A 17,567-nucleotide genomic window follows, 5' to 3' on the forward strand; every position below is an offset into this window, starting at 1 on the left:
GAAAAATGCATCCATGAGATCTAGCTCTAAGGCATTTTCTCAATTAGTGACTAATAGGGGTGAACCAGCCCATGGTGGGTGGTGTCATTCCTGGGTTGGTTAGTGGTCCTGAGTTCTATAAGGAAGCAGGCTGAACAAGCCATGGGAAGCACGCCAGTAAAGAGTACCACTCTATTGTTTGCTTTCAGTCATGTTTTGTCACAACAATAGAAACACTGTCTAAGGCAAACAATTTAAAAAATATTTTGGTTAAGGAGCCAATGACAATATTTATAGGGTACAGAGTTATATCCAGCATCCAGTGGTTTTGTGTGTGTGTGTGTGTGTGTGTGTGTGTGTACTGTTCAAAACAGAGAAATACACCTTTTTTCTTGTATGTCTTATACGTTAAATAATAATTTGCTTTATACAGTAAATTTGTTTTCATAGGACCGAAACTTGGTGTCCTTTTTTGAAATATATTTACCAGATGCTATGTAGTCTCATTCAAAGTTGTGGCCATAATTGCTACCATCCCCCAAAATCTGCATATACAAATACCTCACAAATTATAATAGGTCATGAGTCACTACTTGTTAAATCATCAATTAAAACTTTAGTCATTCAGATTTCTGGGCATTATAAATCTTTTCAAATTAGCAGTATAGATAGGGCTGGGTAACTTTCTCTGAAAAATCAGTGAGAATATATTTTCAGCATTGAAGGTTATATGGTCTCTGTCAGTACTCTTGAAGTCTATCAGTGTAGAGGGAGAGTAGGCAGAGATGAATCACTAACTCTGACTCTGTGGATAGAGTACAACCATTTCTTTTCATATGCAACACATTAAATAAACTTTGCCTTTTAGTAAAAATAAGCTAAATATGATTTGTGGCAACTCTCCCTAAAAGTTCTAAGTTTTTCTTTGTGGTAAAATACACTTGCCAACATGCTAAAACACTGTGGACACATGTCTCTCTTAATGAGAAATAAAATTTCCATATTTTAATTACTGTGTGTTTGTAATATTTAATCCTATGTCTACTAATTATTTAGAGGATAAAGATGTTTAAAAGGTAAAATTAAAAATTTACAACAATTATTTTGGGGATAGACATAATGTGAACAAGCATGTGTTTAAGAACACACACACACACACACACACACACACACACACATATATACACAAAATTGCAATAAAATTGCACTCATTTAAAAAAGTTTTGATATTTTTTAAATTTTTTATTAGATATACTTCTTTACTTACATTTCAAATGTTATTTCCCTTCCCGGTTTCCTGTCCATAAGCCGCCGTTCCCTCCCCTCCCCCTTCCTCATATGGGTATTCCCCCTATGTGTCCCCTTTTTGCCCGCCCCCCCCCATATTTCCCTGCACTGGGGGTCCAACCTTGGTAGGACCAAGCGCTTCCCCTTCCCCTGGTGCCCCAACAAGGCTATTCTCTGCTACCTATGCAGTTACTTCTACTTTAATGGGATTTAGAGAAGGAATTAATTTTTCTGGGTGTTCAGATGGGGAGACATTGAAAAGTAATTGCCAGTAGCAGGTGATTCTATTAAAACAAACACCATGTCTATTGAGGTAAGCTTGAAGCCAATAACACAGCAGTCCACAGAAGAGAAACACAACTTGATAGACGTGCTCTGTACTGGGAGACTGAATCACTGGTGTGAGAATGAGGAAGAGCGATGAAGCTATAGATCCAAATAAAAACAGCAGCCGTACCTGAGAAAGCAAAGGTTTTCTGATGTCACGGTTAGTTCTTACTACATAAGGGGCATCATGTATATTACAGAACCAAAAGGAAGTAAGTGCATATGTACATATCTTCAAGAGGTTTAAAGTAGGTAGTCATGGTATTAGCTTATAAATAGATTGCAGATTAAGTATTATTTGAAAAAAATCAATGTAAAGTAAATTACACTACTCCTGTAGTGTCCAGGAGTTTTTACTTTCTTCATCACCTTGAGTATTTATTCACTAAAACCAGAAATTTATTTTTAAACATTATCAAGAATGGTTCCTTAGTAAGACACAATTGCCATAAATAAAATAATGGCATTTTAGACCTTTTAATAATTATCATTAACTGAATTATAAATACTAACTCTATATTTACGCAGTCAACATTTTCCCTGTCTCCCGCCCTCGCTCCTTCCTTCCTTCCCTCTCTTCTTTTATCTATTACTTTGCTCCTTTTATTAATTTTTAGTTAGCATAGTATAGTGGTATATTTGTAGGTATATTGATATCTACTTTTGGAATTTTCATATACATTCATAATTCTATTTTGTTCTTATTCTATTCCCCACATTCCCTTTTTCCTTTTTGTTTATCCATTCCCTTCTTGAAAATTGTTCCACTTAAACTTTCTAATATATGTTTGATTATCTCTTGTTTTCATAAATCTTTCTTTTGGACATTATCATCTGTTCTGACCTCATTTCCATATTTATGTTCTATATATGAATATGTGTAACCAAATATTGAAAAAATAAATGTGTTTTCAAACTTTAAGTCTAGTTATATATAATATTACTTTTACTGATTTAAATATGTTCAATTAGACTTTCATTCCTATAATTAAACCACAATTTCTTGTAGTGTCTTATCGTCTTGATATACTCTCAAATTTAGACTAGAAATAATATATTACAAATTGTTGTATGTATATTCACTAACAAAATTGTTTAATAACTTTTCTAATTTTTGTTGGCTTCTTGTTATTGTGAATAATTATTGTAGGATTATGGAAGTGGTGGCTTTGTAGAATTGTTTTCAGTATTTCTATTCCTTAGACTTTATGGAATTACTTGAGAAGCATTGGTGTCAACTCTTAAAGGTTGGTAGAAATCAACAGCTCCTTAAAGAGTTCTTTACAATACCACTAATACTACTTAGGAGTGAAGGCTCTAGGTAGGCACTAGCTCAACATCTCTTTGTTGAGTGAGTTGTGAAGGTGTCTTCAATAGGGCCATTCTGTCAGTCTGTAGGGAGCAGCAAATAGTCTAGGTCGTTTAGGGGTTTCCATGTAGCCCTTTTTTTACAAAAAACTTATTTTGATGTAACCTAATTCTGGTTCTTAAACTTCATTCAGTGTTAAGAGATATCTAGTTGGGCCTTTCTCTCCCTCATTATTTGTTGGTATAATTTATTTTAGGAAGTATACATTGAATTACTTTTCACTCAGATGATCCTTAGTTCTAGCTGACCTCTCCATGATGATGACCTTTTTAAAGGGGTGGTTTTAGCAATACACCAATATTCTGGATGGTTGAAACACATTCATAATCATTTGATTTAAAGTTTTGATTTAAAATTTGATGGTAATATCCATCTGTAATTTCTCTTTTGCTTTGTAATCAAAGAAACACCTGAATGTTTAACAGTTTGTGTCATAGTCATTACTGGCAACAGAAGAGTCTCTAAGTGGGTAGTTTGATTCTCACGATGAGGTCCTTTCTAAGTAGAAGTTTTTGATGGAAGAACTAGTAGACTATGAGCTTATTTAGGTATTTTTCTTTCCAAAATGTTCTGAAAGTCAGTGTTGCTTCAACCCAAGTGTTATAATTTACCACTTTCTAGAGAGGTTTCCAAAGTAGAGTCCATCCAATTTACTTCAGATCCCCAGCTGTTGTCTGTTTCAACGTTAACTCAGAGACAACCTCATAAAAGATTAATACATTTGTAATTGTCTTTTGATATACCAGGATGTCACAGAGGGTGTATTTGGTGTTCCCCTCCCCCCACAGTTCTTGTTTTCTATTATATTTCCTACTAATATATGAAATGGCTGCCCCTTAACAGTAATGGATCAAAACATTCCTTCACCGAAATACTGGCATTTCATGATATAGGTCTTTCATCAGGCATTGGGTCTTGAACATAATGGAGAGCTTGGCTATTTTACCTTATATTTTCTGTGTCAATGGCAAGTGCTGTTCTCTCTGTTTTTTATGGAGGTACCATCTCAATTTCTTGTTCAATTTGTTGTCTCATAACCAGGTTTCTAAGTCTAGTTCTTTACCTTTGTGGAAACAATTGTGCCTAAATGAATTCTAATATCACAAGGACATATATAGCTTTTGTGTTTTTAGGGACTCTCAGTTTTATACATTATATCATTACACAGGAGACTTAGTTTTCTTCTTTATGAGTATTTTCTGTATACTCATTTTATAATGTCTGATAACAAATAGGTTCTTAATACAAACGTGAGCATCATTTTATTTAACACCCTTGTTTAGTTATTACCCAGTCTTTTATTGACTTCATACTGTCAGAAAGCTAGTGTTTCCAGTGTAAGCATTCCTCAGATTGAAATACTCCACTTTCTGGTTTCTGCCTGGACATGGAACTGACCTGGTCCCACATCTCTCTGTACCCAAAGCCTGTAGGGAAAAGAGCTGAACCCTCAGAAGTGTGGACAATTCTGAGAGCTCAGGGGAGAACACTACTTCTGTTCAAGTTCCTGGCCCAAGAGGAACCTGCCCAGAGCCCTCTGGACACAAGAACCTAGGAGCAGAAAGGAGAAGATCCTTCCAGTCTCTGCCTGTGCTCAGAGATGAAAGCCAGTTGACAGGAGCACTGACACAACTGGGAACAGAGGTAAACACTTCTGTTCCGAGGGACCAGCATAGAGCCCTCAGGACACACAAACCCAGGAGAAGTCTGGGACCTGACACTTCTTATTGCTGACTGCACCCAGAGCTGACCGGGTTCCACAGGTCTCTGGGACCCAGTTCCGGCTGGGAGAAAGCTGGTCTCCAGGAATGCTGACACACAGGCTAATAGGAGGTTCAAGCCACTGTCAGAGACAGCATGACCAGCTAACACAGAGACAACCAGATGGCAACAGGCAAGTAAGTACAGGAACTTAAGCAACATAAACCAATATTACATGGCCTCATCAGAGTCCAGTTTTCCCACCAAAGCAAATATTGGATATCCCAACATACTGAAAAGGCAAGATTTGGATTTAAAAATCACATTTCATGATGATGATAAAGGACATTAAGAAGAACATAAATCCCTTAAAGAAATATAGGACAACACAGGTAAGCAAGCACTTAAAGAGCAAAAATAAAAATCATTTGAAGAATTATAGGAAAGCACAATCAAACAGATGAAGGAATTGAACGAAACTATCTATAATGTAAAAATGGAAATAGAAACAATGAAGAATTCACAAAGGGAGACAACCCTGGAGATAGAAAACCTAGGAAAGAGATCATGAGTTACAAATCAAGCAACACTACAAAATAGAAGAGATAGAAGAGATAATCCCAGGGGCAGAAGATACTATAGAAAACATTGACACAACCATCAAAGTAAATGTAAAATGCAAAAAGCTCCCAACTGAAAACATCCAGGAAATCCAGGGCACAATGAGAAGATCAAACCTAAGGATATTAGGCATAGAAGAGAGTGAAGATTCACAATGTATAGGGCCAATAAATATCTTCAACTAACTTATAGAAGAATACTTCATTAACCTAAAGAAAGAGATGCCCATAAACATACAAGAAGCCTAGAAAACTCCAAATAAATTGGACCATAAAAGAAATTCCTCCCATCACATAATAGTTAAAACACTAAATGCACAAAACAAAGAAAGAAACTAAAAGCAGGGAAAAAGGTGAAGTAATATATAAAGGCAGACCTATCAGAATTACAGTACACTTCTCACCAGAGACTATGAATGCCAGAAGATCCTGGGAAGATGTCACACAGACCCTAAGAAAACACAAATGCTATGCAAGGCTACTATATTCAGGAAAACTGACAATTAACATAGATGGGGAAACCAGGATATTCCATGACAATTTACACAATATCTTTCCACAAACTCTAACACAAGGAGGGAAACTACACCCTCGAAAAAGCAAGAAAGTAATCTTGCAACAAAACAAGAAGAGAGCCACACAAACATAATTCCACCTCTAATAACAAAAATGACATGAAACAACAATCTCTATTCCTTAATATCTCTTAACATCAAGTGACTCATTTCCCCAATAAAAAGACATAGGCTAACACACAGAATGCAGAAAGAGGACCCAGCATTTTGCTTCATACATGAAATATACCTCAGTGACAAAGATAGACATTACCTCAGAGTAAAAGGCTGGAAAACAATTTTACAAGCAAATGATCCTCAGAAACAAGCTGGAGTAGCCATTTTAATATTGAATAAAGTAGACTTTCAACAAAAAGGTATCAAAAAACCTAAGAAAGGACACTTCATATTTGTCAAAGGAAAAATCCATCAAGATGAACTCTTTTTTCTTTTTTCTTTTTTTGCTTTCCCCCCATCTTTATTAAATTGGGTATTTCTTATTTACTTTTCAAATGTTATTCCCTTTCCCAGTTTCCAGGCCAACATCCCCATTACTCCTCCCTCTCCCCTCTTATATGGGTGTTCACCTCCCAAACCTCCCCCCATTATTGCCCTTCCCCAAGAAACCTGTTCACTTGGGGGTCCAGCATTAGCAGGACCAAGGGCTTCCCCTTCCACTGGTGCCCTTACTAGGCTATTCATTACTACCTATGCAGTTGGAGCCCAGGGTCAGTCCATGTATAATCTTTGGGAAGTGGCTTAGTCCCTGAAAGCTCTGGTTGGTTGGCATTGTTGTTTATATGGGGTCTCAAGCCCCTTCAGCTCTTTCAGTCCTTTCTCTGATTCCTTCAACGGGGGTCCTGTTCTCAGTTCATTGGTTTGCTGCTGGCATTCACCTACCTGACTGTGCCTCTCAGTAGAGATCTACATCTGGTTCCTTTCAGCCTACACTTCTTTGCTTCATCCATCTTATCTAGTTTGGTGGTTGTATATGTATGGGCCACATGTGGGGCAGGCTCCGAATGGGCGTTCCTTCAGTCGCTGCTCTAAACTTTGTTTCCCTATTCCCTCCCAAGGGTATTCATGTTCCCCTTTTAAAGAAGGAGTGAAGCATTCACATTTTGGTCATCCTTCTTGAGTTTCATGTGTTCTGTGCATCTAGGGTAATTCGAGCATTTGGGCTAATATTCACTTATCAATGAGTGCATAACATGTATGTTTTTCTGTGATTGGGTTACCTCACTCAGGATGATATTTTCCAGTTCCATCCATTTGCCTATGAATTTCATAAAGTCATTGTCTTTGATATCTGAGTAGTATTTCATTGTGTAGATGTACCACATATTCTGTATCCATTCCTCTGTTGAAGGGCATTTGTGTTCTTTCCAGCTTCTGGCTATTATCAAGATGAACTCTTAATCCTGAATATCTAATGCTCCAAATGCAGGGGCACCCACATCCATAAAAGAAACCTTACCAAGCTCATATTGCAACTCACATAATAATAGTGGGAGATTTCAATATGTCACTCATGTCAATAGACATATATGGAAACAGAAACTAAGCAGAGACATAAATTAACAGAAGTTATGAATCAAATGTATTTAACAGATATCTATAGAACATTACATCCTAAAACAAAAGAATATACCTTCTTCTCAGTACTTCATGGTACTTTCTCCAAAATTGACCACATAATCAGTCACAAAACAGGCCTTAGCAGATACAGGACGTTTGAAACAATCCCATGCATTCTCTCACATCACCATGGATTGAGGCTGGTCTTCAATAAAAACAAAATGACAGAAAGCCCACATACAGATGGAAGTTGAACAACGCTCTACTCAATGATAACTTGGTCATGGAAGAAATAAAGAAATGAAATACTTTTAGAATTTAATGAAAATGACGGCACAACATACCCAAATTCATGGGACACATGAAAGCAGTGCTAAGAGGAAAACTCATAGCTCTGAGTGATTCAAAAAAGAAACTGAAGATAGCATACACTAGCAGCTTGATAGTACTAGTGGTCTAGAACAAAAAGAAGCAAATACCCTCCAGTGGAGTAGAAGGCAGGAAATAATGAAACTCAGGGCTAAAATAATCCAAGTGGAAACAAACAAATCATACAAAGAATCAACCAAACTAGGAGCTGTTTCTTTGAGAATATCAACAAGATAGATAAACCCTTAGCGAGATTAACCAGGGGGTACAGAATGTATCCAAATTAACTAAATCAGAAATGAAAAGAGACATAACAACAGAATTCGAGGAAATTTAAAAAAATCAGATCCTACTACAAAGACCCATTTCAACACAACTGGAAAATCTGAATGAAATTAACAATTTTATAGACAGATACTAGGTACCAAAGTTAAATCAGGATCAGATAAATCATCTAAACAGTCCCAAAGTCCTAAATAAATAGAAGCAGTTATTAAAAGTCTCCCAACCAAAACAATCCCAGGAACAGATGGGTTTAGTGAAGAATTCTATCAGACCTTCAAAGAAGACCTAATACCAATACTGTCCAAACTATTCCACAAAATGGATACAGAAGAAACACTACCCAATTCCTTTTTGAATCCATAATTATGCTTATACATAACCATACAAAAACCAAACAAAGAGAGACCAATTTCCCTTATGAATATGCAAAAGTACTCAATAAAGTTCTCACAAACTAAATCCAAGAACACATCAAAACAATTATCTATCGTGATCATGTAGGCTTCATCCCAGTGATGCAGAGATGGTGCAATATACGGAAAACCATCCACATCATCTGCTATATAAACACACTCTAAGGAAAAACACCACATGATCATCTCATTAGATGCTGAGAAAGCATTTGACAAAATGTAACACCCCTTCATGTTAAAAGTATTTCAAAAATCAGTAATTCAATGCCCACACCTAAACAGAGTGAAAGCATTATACAGCAAACTAATAGCAACATTAAACTAAATGGAGAGAAATTTGAAGCAATTCCACTAAAGTCAGGGACTAGACAAGGCTGGCCACTCTCTCCCTACTTATTCAATATAATACTTGAAGTTCTAGCCAGAGCAATCACACAACAAAAGGAGGTCAAATGGATACAAATTGGAAAGGAAGAGGTCAAAATATCACTATTTAAAGATGATATGATAGTATATTTATGTGACTCCAAAGTTCCACCAGAGAACAAATGAGGCCTGATAAGCAACTTCAGCAAAGTGGCTGGATATAAAGTTAATTCAAACAAACCAGTAGTTTCCTTCTAGTCAAAGGATAAACAGGCTGAAAAAGAAATTAGGGAAACAACACCCTTCACAATAGTCACAAATAATAAAAAATTACCTCAGTGTGACTCTAACCTAACAAGTGAAAGATCTGTATGACAAGAGCTTCAAGTCTCTGAAGAAATAAGTTGAAGATCACAGAAGATGGAAAGATTTCCCATGTTCATGGTTAGCAGGATTAATATAGTAATAGTTGCCATTTTGTCAAAAGCCATTTACAGATTCATTTCAATCCCCATCAAAATTCCAACTCAATTCTTCATAGAAGTAGAAAGAGCTATATGGAAATTCATTTGGAATAACAAAAACAAACAAAAACTGGATAGCACAATCTATCCTCAACAATAAAATAAATTCTGGGGGAATCACTATCCCTGACCTCAGGCAGTATTGCGGAACAATAGTGATAAAAACTGCATGGTATTAGTACAGAGACAGGCATGTCGACCAATGGAATAGATTTGAATACTCAGAAATGAACTCACATACCTATGGTCACTTGATATTTGACAAAGCAGCTAAAACCTCAAGTGAAAAAAGGTAGCATTTTCAACAAATGGTGCTGATTCTAATGGAGGTCAGCATGTAGAAGAATGCAAATCACTCCATTCTCATCACCCTGTACAAAGCTTAAGTCCATATTAATCAAGGACCTTTACATCAAACTAGATACACTCAAACTAATAGAAGAAAAAGTGGGGAAGAGCTTCATACACATGGACACTGGAGAAAATTTTCTGAACAAAACACCAATGGCTTAAGCTCTACGATCAAGAACTGACAAATGTGACCTCATAAAATTGCAAAGCTTCTGTAAGGCAAAGGACACTGTCATTAGGAAAAAACAGCAACCAACAGATCTTTACCAATCCTATATCCAATAGAGGACTAATAGCTAATATAGTCAGAGAACTGAAGAAGTTACGACTACAGAGAGTCAAAAAACCATATTTAAAAATGTGGTAAAGATCTAAACAGTGAATCCTCAATTGAAGAATATTGAATGACTGAGAAGCGCCTAAAGAAATGTTCAACATACTTAATCATCAGAGAAATTCAAATCGAATCAACACTGAGACCCGCCCCCCACACCAGTCAGAATGGCTAAGATAAAAATTTAGGTGACAACAGATGCTGGCAAGGATGTGGAGAAAGAGGAACACTTCTCCATTGTTGGTGGGATTGCTACCACAGAGTGGGTACAACAACTCTGGAAATCAGTCTTGAGGTTCCTCTGAAAATTCAACATCATACTACCTGAGGACCTAGCTATACCATTCCTGGTCATATACCCAAATGATGCTCCAACATGCAACAAAGGCACATGTTCCACTATGTTCATAGTAATCTTATTTATAATAGCCAGAAGCTGGAAAGAGCCCAGATGTCCTTCAACAGAGGAATGGATACAGAAAACATGGTACATTTAGAGAATGGAGTACTACTCAGCTAGTAAAACAAAGACTTCATGAAATTCATAGGCAAATGAATGGAACTAGAAAATATCATCTTGATGAATGCGGTAACCCAGTCACAAAAACACACATGTGGTATGTACTTACTGATAAGTGGAAAATATCCTAAAATCTCGAATTAACCAAGATAGAATCCATAAACCACATGAAGCTCAAGAAGAAAGATGACCAAAGTGCTTCAGTCTTTCTTAAAATCGGGGAACAACAATATTCATAGGAGGAGATTTGAAGACAAATTTCGAGCAGAGACTGAAGGAATGCCCATTCCGAGCCTTCCCCTACTGAGTATCCAGTCCGTATACATACAGACACCAAACCCAGACTATATTCATGATGCCAGGAAGTGCACGCTTACAGAAGACCGATATAGCTGTCTCCTGAGAGGCTCTGCCAAAGCATGCCAAATACATAGGTGAATGCTGGCAGCCAACCATTGATCTGAGAATGGTGTCCCCATTGGTGGAGTTAGAGAAAGGATTGAAGGAACTGAATGGATTTGCAACCCTGTAAGAACAACAATACCAACCAACCAGAGTTCCCAGGACTAAACCATTACCCAAAGAGTACACATTGACAGACCCATGGCTCCAGCTGCATGTGTAGTAGAGGATGGCCTTGATTGGTACCAAAGGGAGAAGAAACCCTTGGTCTTGCCAATATTGGAACCTCCAGTATAGGTGAATGTCAGGGCAGGGAGGCAGGTAGGGGTGAATAGTTGTGGAGGGGGAACACCCTCATAGAAGAATGGAGAGTAGGGATGGGACAGTGGGCTTGTGGATGGGAAACTGGGAAAGGGGATAACATTTGAAATGTAAACAACAAATCCAATAAAAAAGAAATACTCTTCATCATGTACTATGACCAATGCTCAGGAAAAATACAGAAAATTAATAAACAGGAATTTGTGGTGCCTTGTGCTGGTACCTAAAAAAATGACTTAATTAATTTGTGTTTTTTTTCAGATTTTTTTTGTTTTAAAATGACATCTATGGGATGGAGAGATGGCTCAGCCATTAATAGCACTGGCTGCTCTTCCAGAGTCCTGAGTTCAGTTCCCAGCAACCACATGGAGGCTCCCAACCATTTGTAATGGGACCTGATGCACTCTTCTGATGTGTCTGATGACAGCTATGGTGAACTCATATACATAAAATAATTAAATAAGTCTTTAAAATGGCATCTAATTTGATTTTGATATTTAAAGTTTATAAGCCAGAATCACATTCACTAAATTGTGCTCAACAAAATATTTCTATATTGTCCTTGAATGACATATATAATGTTCTCTTTTTACTTTGATATAGTAAGACTAAATAAATTAAGATGAAAAATATGTTTATCCTAATAAGATGGATATTACCCTAAACACACAAAAGTACAGAATACCCAAGATACAGTCCACGGAACTCAAAATGTCAAGAAGCTGAAGGGCCCAAGTGAGACTGCCTCAATCCCACTTGGAGGGAGAAGAAAGCAACCCCAATGAGGGAGCCAGTGACAGGGGATGGAAAAGGGATGGAGTTGGGGGGAACATGACCTGGTATTGGTTGCGGGAAAAGGACTGAAGCCCTGGGTGGCAGCAGAAAGAATAGAAACAGGCAACCTGGAGAGGAAAGAAGTTGGGAGGACTCTCTCGAATGTACCAGAGACTTGGGAGGTGAGAAACTCTCAGGACTAAAAGAGGGTGACCCTAGATGACATGCCCTCCAGTGGGGAGAGGGAACTTATTGAACCCACCTCCAGCAGAAAGACAGGGCATCAATTGAATGATAGGGTTGCTATCCCACAGTCAAAGCTCTGACCCATAATTCTTGTCTCAACGGATGCAGGGATGGAAATAGAGAGGAGCCTGAGGAAAAGAAGGTTCAGCAACAGGCCTAAAGTGGGATCCAGCTCATGGGGTGGCTGTAAGACCCAACAACATTACTGAGGCTATGGGGCATTCACAAAAAGAGACCTATCATCTGCCCTCAAAAAGGAGTTCAGAGTCAGATGCATATATGTGTTCCCAGCCAATGAACAGAAGCTACTGACCCTGCTGGTTGAATTAGGGAAAAATGGAGGAAGCTGAGGAAGAAAGGCAACCCTGTAGGATGACCAGCAGTCTTAATTAACCTGGACCCTTGTGAGATCCCTCAGACCCTGGATCCCCAACCTGACAGTGTACGGCAGTTGAGATGAGGCCTCCAACATATATACAGCAGAGGACTCTGAGGTCTGGGTTCAGTCAAAGAAGATGCACCTAACTCTCAAGAGACAGGAGGCTCCAAAAAGTTACAGGCCTGGTAGGGTGGGGACATGTATGTGGAGACTGGGGGGTGGTGGGAAGGAGGTATGGAGTGTGAAACAGTCCAGGGGGTAGGCCGGGAGGGGAATAAATTCTGGAGTGTAAAAGTAAATAAAAATATTTTAAAAAAGAAAAAATATGTTTATACCCATTTATATAAGCAACTTTGATTCACCAAATGTAATTGTCTCAGAACCTCACTTTTAATAAGCTCATCTTTTCTAGCTCTTTCTGAACTCTGGCTACATAGTTCAACCCAACCATTTTGTCTCAAAAACCACTTTAAGCTGACTGATTTAATATGACTTTGATAGGCTTCTCATTGAATTTCTTTGCCTGGCTCCAAACTAATTTGGTCAAATTATTCCTATCTCCTGTCTCCTTATTCTCTGACTTTACCCATTTATTGAATTGTGTACATGAATGTCTGAAATATAGCAGGTATATACAACATATCTAAGATATCATTTGCCCTTGTTAATATAGGATACACTTGAAGAAGAAATGATTAAAAAAAAAGAAAAATGTGGAATCTGGTATAGATTGACATTTTTCAAAATATGTTCAGTGATCCACTATTTGTAAGAATTCCAAGATGACTGATATTAGCATACATTCCAGTGGGCCGATAGAGACCAAATGAATCAGAACCCTAGGCGAAAAATCTGTGAATATGGGTTTTATTATCAATACTCAAGTGTTTACTTAATTTGCTTACGGTAATAATATTTGGAGTCTTTATATTTTAATATTATCTCAGCAACCATGAGCTGACTCTGAGATGATAATTATATTGTAAATAAAAGCTCAAATCTTGATTACTTTTATGGGAATACTGAGATGGAAAACAAAGATGATGGAACATCCTTAGATTTATGTTTAATCAATGTGTGACTTATACATTACAAACAAGACATAAATGTAACTCATTTGATTAGTCTTAAAAACCTTGATTTAAAGTATCAATTAAGGAAATAAGCAAGAAGAGGAAACTACTTCTACTATGTTATTAAGGTATTATTATTATGATGTGAGTTCATTTGATCATGATCATGGAAGCTACTGTTTTCTCCTTTGTTTTCGTTTTTTTTTTTTTTTTTTTTGGTTTCTTTGTTTTTTTTTTTTTGTTTTTTTTTGTTTTCAACAAGATAAGGATGACATCTGTCTTCCCTGAAGTGTATCAGTTTTCACATTTCTCACAATAAAAAGCAATCCTAAAACATCTCATATCTCAAAATCTGGAAAGGAAGACATAGGGCAGTTGCGTGGTTTGCAACTGATTAGAACAATATCACAGAACTTGAATAAGGTGACATTCGACACTGGCATTTACATGTTGACTTACCTTATAAGGTCTTGGTAGGTCAGGGTTCTGGTACCTTAGTTTAAGCAACCCAATCATATTCGGCAAATTTAAACACCATGCTCCTAGACCAACATATTTTACTAAATAGATCATATTTGAAGATATTATTCCAACAGAAGATAAAATAACAGCTTGTATGTCAGCTACTACTGGAGAGTGATGGTCATTAAGCATTGAGTAGATGAAAGGAAACTGTCCATCTTGACTTGCGACAAAGAACATTCTTGATGCTGAAACTATTCCACAAGAAACGGAGCCAAATAGGAAAGCTGAGGTCAACAAAGAAATTATCCATTGCATCGAAGGAAAGACTCTGTTCATCCATGTCACAGCAACAGAATCTACAAAAGTTGAATGAGAATTCAGAACGTCAAAGTTACTTTTGGTTTAAAAGAAAGTAGAAGAGCATTTTTTTCCTGCAACCATATATTTTGTAATGTGATTTGGCAAATTCATTCTAGGAGGAGTCTTTTAATGCTTGAATATGTTGTGTCTTGTGATTGTTTTTGTCCAGTAGAGCAAATTAGAAGTAGATATTTGTGAACTGCAAGACAACTTAGTGGCAGAAAAATGCATTCTTGCTCTCCTGATTGTTATGGTACCTATCTTATATATTAGCAAAGCCCACTTGTTTGTCAGTGATAATTCAGAAAAAAAAAAGATATCCTATCTGTGGAGTTCTGGCATTTCATGATTCATGATAGAGTTATCCTACTACAAATGGTCTAAAACTTAGCCACTATACTTTTGAATGAGTTGTAAAATTGTGCAATGTCATGCCTCCCTCAGATAACTACTCCCTTTAAAGTCCCTGTGTTGCAGATATACTTGTAAATACTCCAATCCAATGTCTTTTTTCAGTATACATTCCCTGCTAAATCTTACTTATGCATCTATGTCATTTTATAGCCACCTATATAAGAATGAAACTATCCTAAAGAAAAATATGTGTGCCCCTCCCTTTGATTAGCATACTATTTAAAATCAATTACCCTCCCGTGGAATTGAAATTTACCCAATAATTTTATGGAAGGAAAAACTGAAGCTCTGGTTCCAACCAGAAGAGGCATTTACTTCTCAGGAAAGGATTTTATAGTTTTCTGACAACTTATCAGGATAAACAAAGCCTAGACAATGATCAATGAGGGATGAGGGGTCTCCACTCTTAGTGGGATTGTGATGACTATTTTTTGAAGAGCAAATCATAAAAATTCCTGTTCATATTTACTTTATTTACTGCTCATATTAACAAGATACTGCACCATATCATGTGCTACAATGTGGAGAATGAGTTTGAGAACTGGCTGTGACACACTTGTCTGTGCAGTTACAGATGGATGTAAAGGACAGCTTTACCTAACTTCTTGCCACTAGTTTCAGCATCTAAGAAACTGAGAAGTTATTCTCTATTTGGACAGCTGAATTTATTGTAAAGATGTAAGTGTATTATTGAAGATAAAGAATCTATGTATAGTATCTATTCTTTGTGTTCTTGCTTTGCTCATATATCTTCTTTTTCTTTACTCATGTCCTCTTCTTTTTCTTTATTTTAGCTTTGGTTGCTACATGTACTACTTCTTCTATAATTTTATTGTTAAAATGTGATTGATTATATTAATAGACAATTTGTGTAATTGTGTTTCTCTTAGATTCCTTGAAATGTCCAAAACAAATAAACATTTTCGTATCATGTATACCAAACATGTATACAGCTCATAAACTTCACTCATGTTGGATACAGTTCAATGGTTCCATATGAAAATGCTGAATGCTTGTGGGAAAACTTCAAGAAAATAAGCATCCTGTGACCTCAGTTTTTTTCAAAACACAGAATTGTTCTTGGAATGTGCTTTTTTTTACTTATGTTATTCTTCTTAATTCCCAGAGTATAAATTGCCTGATATTTTGAACAAAGGTTGCTACTATATGAGAATTTAGATCTACATCAATTTTAGGTCCAACTGTCTCAGGTACATGCTGCCTACAAAAGCATTAAAATCATCAATGTTTTTGCCCCTGAGCACAGAGAAGCATTTATTTCCTATTAAATTTACTTCATACCTGAAGAGATGATTTCCTCAGATGTCAAAACTGCCACGAATGATACATTAGTCAGTAAGTATAACATAGTCACAACAGATAGACCATAAATTATTGATTTTGGAATTGTTTCAGCAGGCCTTTTTATTTCTCCTAAGAAAAAGAAATAAACACATTAGAAAAAGATGCACTAAGCATGTGAAGTTGTCAAAGTCCCATGTCATGGAGATAGTGATATTAGGTCTTTGATAAAGTAATTATTTTTGTCAGTAGGGATTTTCTATTGTCTTTTTTTTATTGAGACAGAAGCATTGATGGCTTAGATATCCAACACATGTACTCATATATTTAATGAGTCTAAAAAATGTAAGATAGTACGTGGTTATCTTCAATGCTTCCTCAACACAAGTGTCTAGACATATGCACTGGGTTTCAGATACATATTGTAGGACAAAATGTCTGACAAGACAATCTGAAAGACACTGTTTTGTTCATTCAAAATAACCAATCTTATCTAAGACTCTAACTCTATAATTTTCCTATAATAAATTTGTAAATTACATTATGTAGTGTGGTCTCTGATACTCACTGTCATTTAGGCAGTGTTCTTGAAGCTCTGAAGAAGGCTTTATTGAGAAATTGCCAATAACAAAAGGTTTTTTGGATATGCAATGCCAAATGTTAATTCAAAATCAAACACATAACAAACAGGAGGTGTTTATCATTAGTGGTCAAGTGTGTTGGATAATGCACCTTTACAACAGCCATGTATGAAGGCATAACACAAGCATATTGTACAGTACTGCAGAGTATCATCAACAAATGCTACTTATAATACCTCAACTCACCCTTTCTAGTTTTTTTGTAAGTTCTGGCTGTGCAAGTTTGTACTCCCACCAGCAACAGATGAGTCTTCCCCTTGCTGCCCATCCTCACCAGCATGAGCTGCACTTGAGTCATAGCCATTCAGACAAGTGTAAGATTGAATCTCAAAGTAACTTTGGTTTGCGTTTCTCTAAGGACTAAAGATGTTGAACACATTTTTAAGTATTCTCAGCCAAATGAGTTTCTTCTATTGAGAATTATGTGTTTACATCTGTATTATACTTTTTGTTGCATTATTTGATTTTTTAAATATCATGTTTCTTCAGTTCTTCATACATTTTTGATATTATCCTTCAATTGGATATAAAGTTAGAGAAAAACTTTTCCCATTGTGTAATTACCAGTTTCTCTAAATGATGGTGTCCTTCACCTTACAGAAGCTTTTTAGCT

The 17,567-nt window shown here is 36.6% G+C and overlaps 1 protein-coding gene across 2 annotated transcripts in view; it reads right to left on the bottom strand.

Annotated features, from left to right (window-relative positions):
* Positions 1–1,206: 1,206 nt before the first annotated feature.
* LOC134485876 (solute carrier family 7 member 12-like) overlaps positions 1,207–17,567 on the bottom strand; it is a 64,194-nt gene continuing 47,833 nt past the window's right edge. For both annotated transcript variants that reach the window (XM_063282864.1, XM_063282863.1), the window contains 3 exons: positions 16,314–16,445; positions 14,232–14,593; positions 1,207–1,723 (listed from right to left, as the gene is read on the bottom strand). In XM_063282864.1, the coding sequence (XP_063138934.1) occupies positions 1,448–1,723; positions 14,232–14,593; positions 16,314–16,445 (770 nt within the window). In that variant the 3' untranslated portion in view covers positions 1,207–1,447. The remainder of the gene's footprint in view (positions 1,724–14,231; positions 14,594–16,313; positions 16,446–17,567) is intronic.

The sequence above is a fragment of the Rattus norvegicus genome, chromosome 2 (assembly GCF_036323735.1).
Source record: "Rattus norvegicus strain BN/NHsdMcwi chromosome 2, GRCr8, whole genome shotgun sequence".
Taxonomy (NCBI): Eukaryota; Metazoa; Chordata; class Mammalia; order Rodentia; family Muridae; genus Rattus; species Rattus norvegicus.